At 38.4% G+C, this 19,741-nt stretch overlaps 1 protein-coding gene across 8 annotated transcripts in view; it reads left to right on the top strand.

Moving 5' to 3' along the window:
• UGP2 (UDP-glucose pyrophosphorylase 2) overlaps positions 1-19,741 on the top strand; it is a 57,263-nt gene that overhangs the window by 10,208 nt on the left and 27,314 nt on the right. For 4 of the 8 annotated variants that reach the window (XM_036872939.1, XM_036872938.1, XM_036872937.1 and 1 more), the window contains exons 2-3: positions 6,043-6,170; positions 7,018-7,125. In XM_036872939.1, the coding sequence (XP_036728834.1) occupies positions 6,057-6,170; positions 7,018-7,125 (222 nt within the window). In that variant the 5' untranslated portion in view covers positions 6,043-6,056. Of the gene's footprint in view, positions 1-3,554; positions 3,606-4,925; positions 4,948-6,042; positions 6,171-7,017; positions 7,126-19,741 lie in introns of all 8 variants that reach the window. The other 4 variants (XM_036872936.1, XM_036872943.1, XM_036872940.1 and 1 more) reach the window with 2 other exon arrangements.

Below are 19,741 nucleotides of genomic sequence, written 5' to 3'. Positions count from 1 at the left end.
TTATGGTTCACATTTAAACCAATCCCTGGGAAGGCTTTAGACCAGTCTGGGCCTGGTGCCATTTCTGAAGGCCTTGGGGCAGAGAATAGATGACCAGAGTAGCAATGCAGTAGGAAGATGATTGATGTGCATGGCTGATACAAACATGTTCAAATAAATGGAGTAGAGTCTATATCAGAGCTACTCAAGGCAATACTGGCTGCATTCATTTATTTGAAATGCATATTCTCCTCACTCCAGACCCAGAGGCAGAATCTCTGGGAGCTTGCCCAGGAATCCGTGTTTTAACAAGCCCTCCAGGTGATCTGTATGCATATTAAAGTTTTAGAAGTACTATTGAGACAGGAACTTGGAGCCTTTAGGCACTCTGCTTAAGCACTTTCTTTAGCTTTGGCTACTCAGAAAAGTACTTCAGCTTGGCTTTTAAGGTATGCCTGGCTAAGGAATTTGTATTTCTTTCCCATCAAATGAAAATCCCATCAAATGGAGAAGTGACATGATTAGAGTTGCAGTTTAAGGGAATGAATTCATTCTGCCTGGTACCACCAGATTAGAGTGACAGATGGGTAGACTAGTTAGAAAGCTGTTGTCATCATGACCAGGAGAGTGAAATTAAAGTAGCAGTAGTGGGAATGGAAAGCAATGAATGGAATGGTGGCAATTCAGTTAGGAAGTTTGGTATTGAATTGGATGTAATGTGAGGGGAAAGGAGGGAAGAGCCAACTGTGACTGCGATTTCTAGGTCACGTCGGAGTGACTAGGAGAACGTTAATGCCATGGGGTGCCGGGGCGGGAGGGGTGGAGGCAGGGAGATGAATTTAGTTTAGATGATGAGTTTTGTTTTGGACATGTTGAGCTTGAGGTACCCAGCTGGGTATCCAGGTGCAAAAGGTCTAGAAGGCAGTAGGGAATGTGAGCCTGGAGCTCAGGAAAAAAAGATCAGGATGAGAGGCATGTATTTGGGAGTTATCAGTAAGGAGATCGATAAGGGAATAATTGAGGGGGGAAATGGTCTGAGGACAGAATCTTAGGAAACCCAGGGAGTAGGAGAAGAAAGAAGGAGCCAGTTATGGAAACTGAGGCATGGTTAGAGAGGTAGGAGAAGATGTAGGATAATACTGGGTAGCTGAATCCAAAGAATAAGAGCTTTTCTAGAGGAATATTCGCAAACAACTGAGTTTAAAGGACTGCAGTAAGAGTCCGGGAGAGGATGGTTAGCTTTAATAAGTCATAAGTCTAGTCAGCATATGTCCTCGGCTTTATTCATGGTTATTTCCAGTTGCCACTACGTTCTTAGAGTTTCATACTTATTTGGCTCACAAGTCATTTCCTGGTTTAAGATTAAGTGAGCTTGCCAATTCTGTGACTTTGGGTACCTTTCATTGTGGGTTTCCAAGGAAGGTTGGGACTAATCAGATCTAACGAGTGGTGGGAGGTGGCCTGGGAGAGAGGGCTCCTCACCTTCTTAGTTGCTGTAGGTGTTATCTCTGGCCTGCTCCTTGTGAAGCTAGCTTTCTGCCTTGGAATGTGAAGTTGTTTTGTTTGCCAGTATCAGGATGTCAGGGAAGGGTATAATGTATACTTCTTAGTTGCTGAAATGGATAAAATGAAATACCTGAATTAAGAAACGAAAACAATCACTTGCTAGATTGAATGTCTCCTACTTCTCAATTCTGTTCCTTTCCTCCTCCTCTTCTCTTCCCCTCCCCCCTTTTTTGGCTCCAGTTGGATAGGGGAAAGTTGATGATGTTGAAATCTTAGTTCTCGTAAACAGGAAAGAATTAGGAAATTGAGGTACGGAATAAGCTTTAAAAAAGCTACTGCTTGTTCTAGCCCCAATTTACTAAATTGTCATTAAGTCGACTAAGACAATTATAGTAAACCCAGTTTCATGTGGTAGGGAGTTTCCTGTCTGTTCACTGGGCATAAGAAGACATTCTGATAGACATGCTTTCAGAGGAGAGTGTTATTTGGGGATTTTGTGCCAAAGATTAAAGAGAGCCAGACTAGGAGGGAAAAAATGAGCAGGATGTTTCTACCTCACTGTGGTGGAATTGGGCTCAGAATAAATTGGCTTTGCTTCCAGCATTAGCCTGCTCTGTGACCTTGGGTAGGTCATTTAACTTTTCACCCTCAGTTTCCTCATCTGTAAAATGTTGAGGGTAGATTAAATGCTCCGTCTCGTGTCTAAAAATGTTTTGATTTATGACTGAGGTAATGAAATGTTTGATTCCTAAAACGCTCTCTCTGTCTAAAGTGGAGGGGGATCAATTCTCTATTGCTAGGAAGTGAGGTGGTACAAAACATCTTAGGAGGTTAGAAAGCTTGCATTATGCAGTGGATTCTTTAATTGACCTTCCACTAGAAACACAGCTGCCATTGCCAGAAGTGTAACCTGAGAATGTTAAGTCCAAGAAAGCTTCTGAGTTCTATACTTCTTTTCCTACCAGAAATTCCAGACCTTTCTTAAAAAATTCAGGATGGATAAAAGAGGTCACTGCAAAGGGAAATGGTTTCTAGCTCCATGCTTCCTAGTCTGTGCCAGGTGCTTAAGATTGAAAATTCTTTATTCCTTAAAAGCCCTTACTTATTCTTTAATCACTTAAAATCAGAACTTCATAGTAGCACTTTGCCCAGGGGAAGGGGAAGGAAACAGCAGTGGAATGAGGTGGAAGAGGTAATAGGCTTATAACGTTCTTTGTTGTAAAAGCTGTTCAGATTTGTAGAGGGGTAGAAGGAATACAAATTGTTCTTCATTTGCATTTGGTGCTACATCAAACCAATCAAAGTTAGGGATATTTGTCACAACTCGAGTTTTGGTTTTTTTTTTAATTTATTTATTTATTTTTGGCTGCGTTGGGTCTTCGTTGCTGCGCGGGTTTTCTCTAGTTGCTGCGAGAGGGGGCTACTCTTTGTTGAGGTGCGCGGGCTTCTCACTGCGGTGGCTTCTCTTGTTGCGCAGCACGGGCTCTAGACGTGAGGGCTCAGTAGTTGTGGCTCGCGGGCTCTAGAGCACAGGCTCAGTAGTTGTGGCACACGGGCTTAGTTGCTCCGTGGCATGTGGGATCTCCCCGGACCAGGGCTGGAACCCGAGTCCCCTGCATTGGCAGGCGGATTCTTAACCACTGCACCACCAAGGAAGTCCCTGTCACAACTCGAGTTTTAATCTGTGTCTGGGTTTTTTGAATCTGTGTCTGAGTTTTTTTGAATCTGTGTCTGAAGATTGGACCTGCTGCAGCTGGCAAAGATACCATGTAGTATTAAATGTGAGTCTTTCAACTAACCTTTCTTTGCTAGGCTTGGAAGGGAGGATAGTAATATGGGTTCTGTGTGTTTTGACCTTAAATCACATACATTGATAGGTTGTTGTTCTGCAGAGGGAGTCTCTAAAGTTTGGTGTTTTGTTGTTGTTTTTTTTTTCCCCTGGGCTGTTCTCATGTCTCAAACAGCTACTGCAGTTATTTTTAAACTTTGTAGTTACATTTAATTTTATCTCACATTTGTTATTTGCCCAGAATATAAAGTAAGTTAAATGTTTCCATCACTATTTGTAGGAATGTGACTGTGCATGCTGGCCTTCAGGATCTGACTTCAACAACAAAACAGCAAGTCTTGTAGATGTTTTTGAGTCTAACAAAAAACTTACTTTTAAAATTGTTGTATAGTTACTTTTGATCTATTTTAATCAGTCTGTGACACAGAATCAAATGATATATGTGTTCTTTAGAGGTTTTATATTTAGTAGATTTTTCTTCCAAATCAATTCTTAAACATTAATATGGGAGTTGGTGGGGGACTTAACGTGTGACAAACTTTAAATTACAACTAAGTCAGTCAAAGGATGACATGTATGGTTGATGTCACATTAACTCTAGTTTAAAATGTTCTGTAGGAGTTTTTAATTCCCTGTCGTAGTAATGATAGTAGTGCCAAACCCCGAAGTGCATTGGGCTTGAACCTCTGAATGCTGTGGACCCATTAGAAGACTGTTTTTTGATTGTCACAGATTGTACTGTCTAAAAACATTCTTAAGGTGATTGTCTTAAAAAAAAAATAAAAGCTCTCCAAAGACAAAATAGGAACAATTATTATAACAGAAAATAATTATGGTCGAAATGTCTGTGGTTCCTTGGGAATGCTGTGCTTTTTGTGTTTTCCATCATTAGTGCAGTTTGAATGAATGTATATAGTTCAGAGGTCTTCGTGTTTGCATTTTAAAATTAGGTAAATGACCTCAACTTTCAAGCTTGAATTCATTTTTAATTTTATTTCATAAAACGTGTAGACAGTTACCTGTTCTCTGCATTTATAAGTATAAACAATATGTCTGTTAATTCTGTAATTTTTATAATTATGTAACTCCTATCCTTAAAACATTTAAAGTAAACCCTTTATGTGCAAAAAAAAAAAAGTTATGCTAACGTGTTCATCCATTATCATCATTTTTTACATATTATAATCAAATTGCTACTTACTAGTTGAAACATATCTTTATGTTTATGGAACATACAGGTGTGTGTTTCTTATGATGTTTCTTAGCTCACAAAGAAGTTATTTATGAACTACAGTGTGGGTCATTTTGGTAGTTTTACTGGAGTCCATAAACTTAAGCCTTTAAGAAAAGCACAGTTAGAAAACACTATTTTAGGATTGGATTGTGTGCTTTCACCAAATTCCCTTGTATTTTTTTTTATTTTAATGTGTTGGAAATTGTGTATGTACTTTTTTTTTTTGAAGAGCTATGATAAATATCTAATTTGTTAACATTTTTCGGTGTTTGGGAAAGGCTGTCTACATTAAATTACCTCAGGAATTACATATTTACTAATTTTTAATAGTAATTTACTAATTTCTGCTCTCAAAACTATCTTTAAAATACTGATTATGTTGCCTTTAATTCTGTCTATATGCTTCCTTCTGCCCAGATAATAAATGAAGGAATTTATGGTATGTGGGAGTGTTTTTAGCTATATTGAAATATGGTTTTGCTAAATTAACCAACATTTGTAGAACTAACTAGCTATCAAAAGAAATGTTTGAACATAAGCTTCAAAAATACATTTATAAAATAAGATTGAGTTAGGTATTGAGGATAAGGGGGGGGTGAACAATAATCCGATTGTTCCTTATTTTATAAGAAGCAGACAGGATAATTTCTGTCTAGATAATGAAGTATATGAAACAACCTTGTTGGCATTTTTCTCCTAAGGTACTTGGGCCTGGGATGTTTTCTTTTTCTGCGTTTTTCTTTGTTTGTTTTCATCTAACGGGCATTTCTGTCACCTTTAGTGAGATCCATCTGTCACAGAGGTGCCCAGCTATGCCAGAAGTCCTGATGGTCTTGTCCAACACACATGAGCATTGAAAAGTTTGGCTGAAATTAGGAACCAGAAACAGGGAGGCAGCCCTGTGCCCTTCTCCTTTTAAAATGAAAATTTTGATGCCAGGAAAGTAGAGGCACTTTGGAATAGCCAGTATCTCTCAAGGGGTTCTTCTTTAGGGAGGAATATGAACTAGAGTGGCTCCCCTTCTAAAATGGAAAGGATTCCTTAAATTTTTCATCTGTCCTGGAGGAGGAAGGAGTTAGTTTGGCTTCAATTACCAAACCCTTCAGTTCTCTTATGAGGCAGCAGTTCCATAAGGACAGGTTCTATAAAATATGCCCTTATTAATGTTATTCCAGGTGTTCTCATTTTTTTCCAGCTTTTACAGCTAGGGCGGAAACATCAGCGGAGATGGAACTATATGCTCAAATGAAGATTAATCCTTTTACTTCCACCTGCTTCATCTCCCCAAAAGTGTTTAGTATTTTAGATACACCTGTAAAGCATATAGATGTACCAAACAGTCAAATTTGAGTGCATATGATTATTGAGTCATAACTAGTTGACAATGCTAAAATCCTCCTGGAGGTTGATGGGACCAGAAGATTGAGCCCTTTTCATTTGCTGGCACACCAGAAATAAATTGGTTGTGGTTTACCAGCTGTTTTGAATGGTTGTCTGAGTTCTCAGTCTGTGGTTTTTATATTTTTGTTTTAAGATCTCAGCAAAGCAATGTCTCAAGATGGCGCTTCTCAGTTCCAAGAAGTCATTCGACAAGAACTAGAATTATCTGTGAAGAAGGAACTAGAAAAGATACTCACCACAGCACCACCACATGAGTTTGAAGTAAGGACCCTATACTGTTTTTGCTTTCATCCATCTACATACTGAGTTGCTATTGCTGCTACTGATCATCTAGCCTGAAATAAGCACAAGATGTAGTGATATATTTAAAAAATTAGGATTGCTCAATAATTAAGGATTTTCAATATTTGCCCATTATAAAACCATTGTCTTTTTTATTTTTTAAATTCTGGTAAGTTTCTAAAGTTTGAAAGAGTCAGAACAAAATTACAATTTATGTGATCTGTGTTTTGGTATCATTGGATGGAAAAATGGATACCATTGTTCAGTTAAAATTGTGAGAAGTTAATTGATCAACCTTATATCCTGCATGCCTTTTCCAAAGAGCCAGTTCTAACAGAACTGTGCTACTCTGACAGCTATGATAGAGGTTTCCCAGAATAGGCAGGTGTTTACTTTTCTACTTATAAATCAATAGATTATCCTTTTCATTTTCAAATTTCAATTTATACTTAATGTTTTGAGGTTAGCTGTTTTTTGCTCCTTCTTGTTCTTTTGGTGAAGATTAATTGTCACTTAAAAGAAGTAGAGAAATACATTGGTGAGTAAATGTAGGGAACCAGTTGGAATTCCCACAGGCCAAATGGTGTTCAGATTACATGATACGGGTGGGAGATGGGGAGATTACTTGTATTCCTTTAAGTGTGGTTCCTATTAGCTTTTTTTCCTCTTTAGTTTTAAATTGGGGTGTAAAAAAAGTCTCTGCTGTACTCCATGTTTTAAAGGTATAAGAATTTCACTGAAAGGTATTTTAAATGTACAATATATGTCTGTTTTTATTAAATATTAAGCATTCTGCTAGTTGTAACAACAACTTCTATTCTCATAGCACACTAAAAAAGACCTTGATGGATTTCGGAAGCTATTTCATAGATTTTTGCAAGAAAAGGGACCTTCTGTGGATTGGGGAAAAATCCAGAGACCTCCAGAAGATTCGGTAAGTTCTGGATAAAATGTAGGAAAATTTAAGGTAATTTCAGACACTGGTTTAACTTTTGGGGGTGGGATACTATAGGGTACCTGTAGGAACCATCAATTCAGACATTGAAACTACAGAGATAGCCTGCTACTACTTTCCTTTCTTTTGGACCCATCTATCCAGTCCTGCAGAGCACTTATGAAAGTCTAATCTCCCTATGACACTACCTCATAACTTAACATCCTTGAATATGAGGCAGTTCTTTTGTTCAAACACATGGTAAGAGCTTCATTATGTTTTCTTCCTTCTATCTCCAAACCATCTGATTTCTCATTGCCTATAGGGTCATGTACAGTCATTGTCAGCTACTTAAAGCTCTCCCTATGCTTTCAACCCATCTTTCTAGCTGTATTTCCCTTGCCTGCCTTTCTTGAACCAACCCAGCATTCCCTTCACATGCATAGTATTTCCCTGCTTCTAGACTTCTGTGTATGTTGTTTCCTTGGAATGCTACGGGCTCTTCACCTATCAAAATCCTGCTCATTCTTTGAGGCTCAGTCTAAATGCCTCCACCTCTGTTGTCAGCTCCTAGCAGAAAGCTGCACTGAAGAGGTGTAATGTGGTAGTATCGGAGGTTCAAATCCTAGCTCTACTGCTTTTGAGCTTTATGTAAAATGAGAATGATACCAAGTGCTTTCTGTACTTCACAGGGTTATGAGACTCTCTTAAGAAACATATGGAAACATGTTAAACCATGAAACATTTTGCAGATGTTCGTGGTTATTTCTATCATGCTGTGGTAGTAATCCAGCCTAATTAGTAGCAGTTGTTTGTATGCATGTGTTGTCTTCTTACTAGTCTTTGAGGCCAGGAGACCATGTATCCTGAGTTGAATGATTGATCTAAGTTAAGTGATTGTTTCAGGGACAGGTTTGGTTAACACAGTGACCTTTCTTTCCTGTCCTGTCAGCAGTTTTGACCACTGCTGCTTGTGGCATTTTTCACTGAAGGTAGAAAAGGCTTGATGGAATGGAATAATTGTATGTAGATAGTTTTACGTATCTGTAATCTTAAATAATCTAATATTGGTTTAAAAACAGGGCTGTTTTAAGCAGGAGTTTGGCAAACTACTGTCTGAGGGCTGCACCACTGCTTGTGTTTGTAAAGTTCTATTGGGACATAACTGCATGCATTCATTTGTATACCATATCTTGTGGCTTAAGCTAATGGAGTCCCTCGTATTTCTTCTAATGAGAAAATCTTAAATGTGGTTCCTGGTGAAGAGTACTTTTTTTCCTATATGTGAAAGTTGTCTTTCAGTTGTAAAACTTTTAAAAATTATAAATTACATGCTCATGGTAAAAAAAGAAAACAACAAAGAAAAAATAAATCCCACCTAAGCGTTCACCTTGAGGAGTCTCTCATTTGTGATGTTGAACTTAAAATTCCTCTTGTCTGTAGTGATTGCCAATTACAGTGTGCATATATATATATATTTTTTTTCTTTAGGGTCTTCTATTTTAGTCTTTGATTTCCTTCACTCTAGTGATGTACTGTGATTTATTTTTCTGCTTTTAAGTGGTAGAATTAATCAGATTTTCTCCTGAAAAATTAATTTAGAGCAATCTTCTGGATAGGTATATAATTTTAAAAAGGAACTAGTTGTAAATTCAGTCAGATTAAAAAAAGAATGTTTGGGAGTAGGCCTAAAATTATAATAAATTTATGCATTATGTATTTTCCCACTTTAAATACTTAATATTTTTGCTAGGAATTTATTCCTAGTTGAAATGACTTTACTTTTCTGATTAATGACAGACCTGGGGATAAAGGTGTGGTTTTCTTCTTAATTCTTGAAGACTTGGGAATTTTTTTCTCATTACACAAACTTAACCTTTTGATGATAGAGCCTACCTTGAAGGAAGGCACAAAAATTTATTACTTTCAGTATATTTTATGATTCAGGATTCTGCTTTGCCAATGGAGAAATCTGCCTTTGTGTATTTTGAGAGCAGATTATGATACATAGTAGGGTTTCTTGGCGTGGGGATTGGAGTGGGGGGGAGGAAGCAAGTAGAGGGATCAGAACCACCTAGGGATTTTTCCATTTCAGCGCCACCATTCCAAACAAGGTCTTGACAAGTCCTTTCAGGAGGCTATGCCCCTGCAGTGAGCTGTAGTTACTGATAGGAATGCTGAATTGATATAGAAAAAAAAAAAAGAAAGAAATAGAATATAGAATTCTGGATGTAATATGATTTTATGAAGTCTTTTCTCTTTCTGTTTATAAAAAGGTAAGTCTCCATTAAAAATATGTCTTTATTTTATTTTATTATTATTATTATTATTTTTATTTATGGCTGTGTTGGGTCTTCGTTTCTTTGCGAGGGCTTTCTCTAGTTGCGGCAAGTGGGGGCCACTCTTCATCGCAACCACTGCGCCACCAGGGAAGCCCTATGTCTTTATTTTAAAGCCTAGGTTGTGAGTATCTTTTAAAAAATGTTCTTATAATCCGATGTGCCCTTAATGTTGAGGGTTTTGAAATGCAGAGGGAAAAAATAAGTTTGCTCTTTTAACTATGTTATGAGCTTCTTGAGGGCACAACTGTGTCATATATACTCTGTATGTTAACTATTAGCTTTGGCAAGTAGTTCTGAGCATTACAAATTATAGGTTAACATTCATTCACCTTGCTTCGCCTACACTCCTCCGGCTCCCTCCCTCTCCCCCCGACCCCCAGGCTTTTTACTCTCTGGTCATAGAGGTTATATAGAGGTCAGTTTTCCTTTCAAAACATAACATTATTTAGTGAACATAGGTTTTGTTGGTTTTTTTAAGCATTTTTTAAAATTTATTTATTTAATTTTGGCTGCGTTGGGTCTTCATTGCTGCGTGCTGGCTTTCTCTAGTTGTGGCAACTGGGGGCTACTCTTCGTTGCAGTGCGCGGGTTTGTCATTGCGGTGGCTTCTCTTGTTGCGGAGCATGGGCTCTAGGTGCTCAGGCTTCAGTAGTTGTGGCATGCGGCTCAGTAGTTGTGGCTCAAGGGCTCTAGAGCGCAGGCTCAGTAGTTGTGGCACATGGGCTTAGTTGCTCTGCGGCATGTGGGATCTTCCCAGACCAGGGCTCGAACCCGTGTCTCCTGCATTGGCAGGCGGATTCTTAACCACTGCGCCACCAGGGAAGCCTGGACATAGGTTTTTATTTTTTATTTTATTTTTTATTTTTTTATAAATATACCCCTTTTTAATTTTTTATTTATTGATTGATTTTTTCTTTTTTTGGCTGTGTTGGGTCTTTGTTTCTGTGCGAGGGCTTTCTCTAGTTGCAGCAAGCGGGGGGCCACTCTTCATCGCGGTGCGCGGGCCTCTTTTGTTGTGGAGCACAGGCTCCAGACGCGCAGGCTCAGTAGTTGTGGCTCACGGGCCCAGTTGCTCCGCGGCATGTGGGATCTTCCCAGACCAGGGCTCGAACCCGTGTCCCCTGCATTGGCAGGCAGATTCTCAACCACTGCGCCACCAGGGAAGCCCAGGTTTTTATTTTCTAAATGCAGGTGATACTGTACCCTCTTAACTAAAAAGAAATTATTGTCGGAGAATAGCCATTTAGAGTGACATTTCTCATGTTATCCTTGCATATAAACGTTGTTATAACAGAGGATCTATATTTTTGTGTAGGAGTTGGCCACATTGTTTTGTAAATAAAGTTTTATCAGAACACAACCACACTTACTCATTTACATATTGTCTATAGCTGTTACAATGCTGTGATACTACAATGACAGAGTTGAATAGTTGTGATGAAGACCATACGGGTTACGAAACCCAAAATACTTCCTTTCTGGACCTTTATGGAAAAAGCTTGTTGACCCCATTTTAGTGTATTTATTTTTAGAAGATCTTCAGTAGTTTACTTCTTTGGTCCCCAGAAAACTGACCTCAAATACCTTTTTCAATTCAGATGATTACATTTTAGGTAAAACTATTTTTTCGTAAATACTAGATTGGAGGATATACTTATAGAGAGACATTGAAATTTTATGTTGTCAAGCTTTACTTACTCATTCTTGCCTACTGTGTTGAATACTTCATTTTAGCTCTGTCAGTGAGCACATATATATATATTTTTTATTGAGGTATAATTAACATGCAACATTTTATTACTTTCAGATGTATAACATAGTGATTTAATTTAACATCTGTATGCATTGCTAAATGATCACCACTGTAAGTCTAGTTACCATCTGTCACCATACAGAGTTAATACAATGTTATTGACTGTACTCTCCATGTTTTACTTTACATCCCCATGACTTATTTATTTTATAACTGAAAGTTTGTGCTTCTGGATCCCTGTCACTCATTTCACTTCCTCCTCCCCTTTGGCAACCACCAGTCTGTTCTCTGACATACATGTTTTTTTTTTTGAAAAGCCTATTGAGCCCATATTTTATTGAATTATGCTTAGAAGAAGAACGCAATTTATGGAGTTATGCCATGGATAATGCTCTGCCCCCATTTTGTGAGTGTTAATCTTGATTATTACATTCATTTAGTTATCTTGATATTTAGTTACTTAAGGAAAGTTTTTAAAAAAATGTATTAAGGTTAATGTTTTCGACTAGCAAGGAGGGACCAGTCAGCATGTACAGCTTCATTGGACCATTTAGTTGCTTTCTAGAGAGGCCGTAAGAGTGTCTTGTTCCTCACCAAGCTTAATGTTTGAGCTTAAGTGTTGAGGATGGAGAGGGATGGGAAATAGATAAAAGAGATGGGAAGATACAGAGCCTACTCAAGAAGGTACTGGGACTGATGGGTTCTTTTGAGCCCTAACTTAAAACCTGTTATCACCTGGCTGGCCATGACCTCTGGTGACAATAAAGTACATTATCATTTATATGAAAAATATTCTCTAAAGAAGGCTTTTTCATTTAGATAGGAACACAAAGTCCCTGGTTGATTTATGATTGTCATTGTTCTTGTTTTAAAGTCCTCAAAAGGGTGAGGGTGTATTTGTGAATGGGGAGGAGTTATATAGGGTCAACTCTTTTTGTTTGTTTGATTGAGACAGAGAATTGGCATGAAAAATATCGTATCAATGTGGTATTTAGCTTCAACAGATTTTTTTTGTTTTGCTCCCCAAAATAACTGAGAGCTTTTCTTACTCTTAGTCTTATCAGTGCAAAAACATTAAAACGTGTTTAAATATAATAATAAAGCATTCTGAGAAAGTTACAGTGTACGTGTACAGAGTGAAAATACAGATTTTTAAAATTTGTCTTTTGGAAGGTGAATCATAATATGTTGTGCAGCTAATGTTTGCACATCTTTTTTGAAAGACTTACTGGAGACAATTTGGCCAAGGATCTACCGTGATATGACACAGGATGGTTTGCTTTGAGCATGGTGAAGATTTCCCAACTGTAGTCAGCAGCTAATGGCAAAGCCATTAGAGACTTGTTTTGCGTGTGTGTAGAGATAGTATTAGATCCTGTAAAGAAGATGTGGTACATATATACAATGGAATATTACTCAGCCATAAAAGGAATGAAATTGGGTCATTTGTAGAGATATGGATGGACCTAGAGACTGTCATACAGAGTGAAGTAAGTCAGAAAGAGAAAAACAAATATCGTATATTAACACATATATGTGGAATCTAGAAAAATGGTACAGATGAACTGGTTTGCAAGGCAGAAGTAGAGACACAGATGTAGAGAATAAATGTATGGACACCCAGGGGGGGAAGCAGGGTGGGGGGTGATGGTGGTGGTGGGATGAATTGGGAGATTGGGATTGACATATATACCCTAATATGTATAAAATGGATAACTAATAAGAACCTGCTGTATAAAAAATAAAATTAAATTTAAAAAAAATTAAAAAAAAAAGATAACATTAGATCCTGAATGTAAAAGTATTCCACAAAAAGGAAATAGGTAGTAGCATTTAAGGAAATGGTCCTGGGGACATGGGTGGATACCAGAGAGCCTCATCTTTTCCTTGAAGTAAAACTTTTTTTTGTTTTAAATAAATGTATTTATTTATTTTTGGCTGCGTTGGGTCCTTGTTTCTGTGCAAGGTCTTTCTCCAGTTGCGGCGAGCGGGGGCCACTCTTCATCGCGGTGCACGGGCCTTTCGCTGTCGCGGCCTCTCCCATTGCGGAGCGCAGGCTCCGGACACGCAGGCTCAGTAGTTGTGGCTCACGGGCCTAGCCGCTCTGTGGCATGTGGGATCTTCCTGGACCGGGGCACGAACCCGTGTACCCTGCATTGGCAGGCGGATTCCTAACCACTGCGCCACCAGGGAAGCCCCTAAGTAAAATTTTAAAATGGTAATATATAGAATTACTAATCTAATCAAAAATACTAATACTAATTTAGCAAATATTGCTAAAACTCATTCCCTACCTTTTGATTCCATGATGAATTGAACAGTCTTTAATTTTCTCCAGGACTACCTTCCTTCACATGCCTTTATATACAGAAAACTTATTTCAGGAAGGGGATGTGACTAAGGGGGCTGACCACAGGCCTATGAGTCTTACTTCTGTTCTGGTTACTTATTTATTATTTTACTTTAGAAATAGTAATAATAAATATGTGGCCACTTTAACATCAATCCCATGGTTGACTCTGAGAGACTCTAGGTAATAGTGTTAGATCAGGGTCTCTAACCACTCCCCCTGTGTCTAGAGTTGGGGATGGTCCAATCCCACAGAATCGAGTTCCTTGGGAAAATTATAGCATGGATATAGGTAGTAGTACCACTCCTCTGAACATTACCATTCCCCTCTCCCCAACCCCCATCATACAGAGAACCTTTTTGGACCTTGGCTCATGTGTTGCAAGGCCTAATATAGATCAATTTATTATTATACTCTCCAAGTGTATATTTTATGTAGGCATTTTGTGTCTTATAATCAGATGAGAAAAATACATCTGTGAAGTTCTCCTATCCCACATCTTCATCTGTGGTACAACTGTGAGGGAATTTCCATTATTTTTATTTAATACAGGACAACCCTGAACCTGCAAGATTGGTACTGGGAGAATTTTTTTTAAAAAAAAGAATGGGTGGCCCATACCTATCTCTAATCCTTTCTGCCCTGTAATTCCTTGGGGACATTTTACTAATTCCTTTTCCTTATTCTAGATCAGATGTGGACAACTGACCCTCTGCTTATCCCATTGTATAGCCAAGATGAAACTGGCGTAAGTTTACAGTAGGCATCTGAACCCAGGAAGTCTCTGCAGGGATTGTAGGCCCTAGATAGATTTTTTGAATTTATAGGTAAAACTGTATAAATGTACATTTTTTCAGAGTGGACAGAAGTACTGTTTTAGAATATCATTCAAGAAACGTTTACTGGGTGCTTCCTCTCTGTCAGGAACTAGCTGCATGCTGGGACTACAAAAAAATAAGTCTTGGTCCTTCTTCAGCATTTTGGCCTTGAGTTTTAGAGGAAATGGATCCAGAAACAGCTACCTATGAAATAGTGTGAGAAGCAATCCATAGGGTGGATGCTGTGGAAGCATCTAACTGGCATGAGGGCTCAGGAAAGACTTCCTGGCATTAAGATAGACTCTTGGGGTAACCTTGAGGCAAGACTTCTCTGAGGAAGGGAGGAAAATCAAAGAGAAAAAAGCTTTGAACATAATAGGAGTCTAGAAATAAACAGGTTTATAGCATTTAGCTTGTTCTCTGGTTGTGGAACGTATGGTAGATGTGTCTGCTTCTCCATGTCTAGAGCCAGAAGAAAGGCCCTGAGAGAGCCGGATGCTGAGTCTCTTTGCCTGACATTGCAGCTCCTGTTGCTGGCTGAAAACCTCAGCCACTGGGTTACACGGGAGGAATGTCAGAAACTGCAGTTTCCATTTAAGAGAGACACTAATGGTGGAAGATGGGAACAGAATTTAAAAACCATGCTTCATTATATGCCTCAAACAGTTTGCTTAGATTTTTCAACAGTGTAAAACATCAACCCAAATAGTTAAAAGATGCTATTCTTAAAAGCAAAAATAAACAAATGGGACCTAGTTAAAGTTAAGAGCTTTTGCACAGCAAAGGAAACCATCAACAAAACAAAAAGACAACCTACAGAATGGGAGAAAATAGTTGCAAACAGTGTGACTGACAAGGGATTAATCTCCAAAATATACAAACAGCTCATATGGCTCTATATCAAAAAAAACAAACAACCCAATCAAAAAATGAGCAGAAGACCTAAAGAGACATTTCTCCAAAGAAGACATACAGATAACCAACAGGCACATGAAAAGATGCTCAACATTGCTAATTATTAGAGAAATGTAAATCAAAACTACATTGAGGTATAACCTCACTCTGGTCAGAATGACCATCATCAAAAAGTCTACAAATAATAAATGCTGGAGAGGGTGTAAAGAAAGGGAGCCCTCCTACACTGTTGGTGGGAATGTAATTCGGTGCAGCTGCTATGGAAAACAGCATGGAGTTTCCTTAAAAAACTAAAAATAGAGTTACCATATGATCCAGCAGTCCCATTCCTGGACATATATCCAGAGAAAACTATAATTTGAAAAAATAACATGCACCCCAACGTTCATAGCAGCACTATTCACAATAGCCAAGACATGGAAACAGCCTAAGTGTCCATCGACAGAGGAATGGATACAGAAGATGTGGTGTTTATACACACACACACACACGCATGCACGCGTGCACTGGAATATTACTCAGCCATAAAAAAGAATTAAATAATGCCATTTGCAGCAACATGAATGGACCTAGAGATTATCATACTAAGCGAAGTAAGTCAGAGAAAGGCAGATATCATATGATATCACTTATATGTGGGATCTAAAAAAATACAAAGGCACTTATTTACGAAACAGAAATAGATTCACAGACATAGAAAACAAACATGGTTACCAAAGGGGAAAAGATGGGAGGGAGGGATAAATTAGGAGTTTGGGATTAACATATACTCACTACTATATGTAAAATAGGTAAAAACAAAGTCCTGCTGTAATATCGCAGGGAACTATATTCAATACCTTGTAATAACCTTTAATGGAAAAGAATCTGAAAAAGGGCATGCGTGTATATATATATATGTGTGTGTGTGTGTGTGTATATATATATGATTGAGTCACTTTGCTATATACCTGAAACCAACACAACATTGTAAATCAACTATACTTCAATTAAAAAAAATAAGTTCAAGGTAAAAAAAGATGCTTATTCTCGTTTTTGTTTCTTCACTTGTGATAAACTTTATAAGGTTAATCAGCATTTTAGCTGTTAATAGCTTTTTTTTTAATGTTAGGTTGATTAAGGTATAATTTACATACAGTAAAATTTATTCTTTTTAATGTAAGTTTTCTGAGTTCAGAAACGCATACAGCCGTGTAACTACCATCATAATCAAGATATAGAACTTTTCCATTATCCCCAACAGTTCCCTTGTGCAGCTTTAAAACGTGTTTCCTCTTAAACCCTTGTAGGGCTTGATTCCCACTTTACTTCTTTCCTTAAACACACAAGCTAAGCAAATACGTATCTTTCTAAAGTATTGCCTTTTCCTTCATTCAGAGTTCTCCAAAGAAGAGGTCAGCCTAGCCTCCACCCTCAGTTTTTTTTTTTTTTTTTTAACATCTTTATTGGAGTATAATTGCTTTACAATGTTATGTTAGTTTCTGCCGTATAATAAAGTGAATCAGCTATATGTATACATATATCCCCATATCTCCTCCTCAGTTTTATATCAGTTTTTTTTTTTTTAAAGTGGATTTTTTTTTTTTTTATTAATTAATTTTATTTTTTTTGTCTGTGTTGGGTCTTCGTTTCTGTGCGAGGGCTTTCTCTAGTTGTGGCAAGTGGGGGCCACTCTTCATCGCGGTGCGCGGGCCTCTCACTATCGCGGCCTCTCTTGTTGCGGAGCACAGGCTCCAGACGCGCAGGCTCAGTAGTTGTGGCTCACGGGCCTAGTTGCTCCACGGCATGTGGGATCTTCCCAGACCAGGGCTCAAACCCGTGTCCCCTGCATTGGCAGGCAGATTCTCAACCACTGTGCCACCAGGGAAGCCCTATATCAGTTTTATATCTGGCCTTTCTTTTTTTTTTTTTTTTTTTTTTAAATTATTATTTATTTATTTATTCATTCTTGGCTGTGTTGGGTCTTCGTTTCTGTGCGAGGGCTTTCTCCAGTTGTGGCAAGCGGGGCCACTCTTCATCGCAGTGCGCGGGCCTCTCACTGTCGTGGCCTCTCTTGTTGCGGAGCACAGGCTCCAGACGCGCAGGCTCAGTTGCTGTGGCTCACGGGCCTAGTTGCTCCGCGGCACGTGGGATCCTCCCAGACCAGGGCTCGAACCCGTGTCCCCTGCATTGGCAGGCAGAGTCTCAACCACTGCGCCACCAGGGAAGCTCTGGCCTTTCTTTTAACCTTTGTTTTCCTCCACCTGCTCTTTAATCTGCTGTAAAACTTTTTTTTAATAGCCTCTGGCCTTTCCCCCCGCCCCACCTTCATTTCTCCAGGGCTGCTCCAACAGTGTGAATTATATAATTAAACTAACAATGTACACTGTTTTAATCACTTTAATCACACTGCTATTTAGTACCTTAGAGTTTAAAGCTAGTATGCAGCATAAATAGGATTTGATGTTAGAGGCTTCAGTGTTATTTTTTAGGAAATTTAGGATTGTCACAGTTACTTTGAAGCATCTTTTGTCCACAGTTAGACTAACAGGAGGGTTGACTTATAGGGGAAATGTATGGTTATTTTAGTGAAGAGCTAGTCCTAGTCACATAAGCAGATTGGCTTTTGGACTTCCCATATCTTCTGTTAGAATTCCTTTACAACTCTCTGGTCATCTCCCTTTGTCCTTTCTAATCCATACTGAAGTGGAATGTTCTTTGAAAACTACCACCCTAGCTGATAAGGATATGGGCCAAATGTCTCACAAGGTTGACTAATTTTATGATTTTAGCTCACTTCTATAAAAGGGTGATGAACATATACCTGTTTGTAGTATTTGAATTTTTTTTACCATCTGTATATATTACTTTAACAGTTAAAAAAATATCTAAAAGTCTTTGAACTTCCTAGAGTATCTATAAAAAAAAATCTCAATTATAGTAAGGGTTAGGGAGCAGTTGGCACTTCTCTTCAGTTACCTCCTACCTTGTAGGATCATTTGCCATCTGTAATCACTCTGTTTCTTCTTTTTGTCATTTAGGTTTTCTGTCAGTTCTCTTACTGTCATCTCTTCTCTAGTTTATCAGGTTTAAAGTATACAGTTGTAATAAGACTATTATGATTTTAAATCTCTTCAGCATTTTGGAAGTCGCTACAATTTTTTTCTTTATTTTATTATTATTATTTTTTTTGGCTGCATTTGGTCTTAGTTGCAGGATCTTTGTTGAGGCATGCGGGCTCTTCGTTGCGGTGCGCAGGCTTCTCTCTAGTTGTGGTGTGCCGGTTTTCTCTCTCTAGTTGTGATGTGCAGGCTCCAGAGCGCGTGGGCTCTGTAGGTTGCGGCACGTGGGCTCCAGGGCTTGTGGGCTCTGTAGTTTGTGGCACACAGGCTCTCTCCTTGAGGCGCACAAGCTCAGTAGTTGTGGCGCAAGGGCTTAGTTGCCCCACGGCATGTGGGATCTTAGTTCCCTGACCAGGGGTCAAACCCGCGTCCCCTGCATTGGAAGGCAGATTCTTTACCACTGGACCACCCAGAAAGTCCCAGAAGTTACTACAAGTTTCAATGGGAGGGCAGTAAGTATGGGACTTTGAGAGGCAAAAATATTAAGGGTAAGAAACAAAATGCTATAGGTAGGTAAACACATGAGAATTGAATAAGTTAACAAGTTACGACATGTGTTTAAATAAGCTTTAAATTTTAGAATAGTTCGATTTTTAGAAAAGTTGCAGAGATTCACTGTGTTTTTAACTAGAAACATTATCAAGCTATCTAAACTGATTTTTGTTACCCGTATTCATTTTTAAACTTCCTGCTGAGTCAAAGGAAGCACAAAATAATTGCTAAAAATGCTTATGGAATGTTTTTTCCATGCTCAGAAAAGTAAATAAAAGGTAGCTGAGAAGAAACATAGAAATGCCAGAGGGGTACCTATGACTAGACTAAATATGGAAAAAGGCAGAAGTAAGCCATTAAACAAAGATTTCTTTTTATAGAAAGGCTTGTGAAAGACAAGTGTCTTCATTGTATATAGTCCTAAAGCCCTTGGGAGATTGGAAAGTTTTCTGTTATTTCAAAAGAGCATGAAACAAACACTATTCCAAATTTTTTGTTTTTTAATGAAGCAAAGCATTAAAGATTTTTCATTTAAAAATTTCATAAAAACCTGTGTATGCGCAGCTCTGTATTCTGTAGTTAATGCTTATTTTCAATGTTGGGGTGCTTATGTCAGATGTACTGAATCCTTTGTGACCTCATTTAGTATTCACAACAGACCTAGAAGATAGGTGCTATTATTATGCTCATTTTAAAAAGAGGAAACTGAAGTTCAGAGTTAGTAAGTCGTCTAAAAGGAAGAGCCCTGGTATGAACCAGGTGGCAGGCTCCAAAGACCTGTTTCTTTCATATCCTTTAGTAACAATAATGGAGCTCTTCAAGGAGTACAGCCCTATTTTCATCTC

Source organism: Balaenoptera musculus, chromosome 13 (genome assembly GCF_009873245.2).
Source record: "Balaenoptera musculus isolate JJ_BM4_2016_0621 chromosome 13, mBalMus1.pri.v3, whole genome shotgun sequence".
NCBI lineage: Eukaryota > Metazoa > Chordata > Mammalia > Artiodactyla > Balaenopteridae > Balaenoptera > Balaenoptera musculus.
Note: the sequence above shows the minus strand (reverse complement) of the source record. Positions and strands in the feature narration are given on the sequence as shown.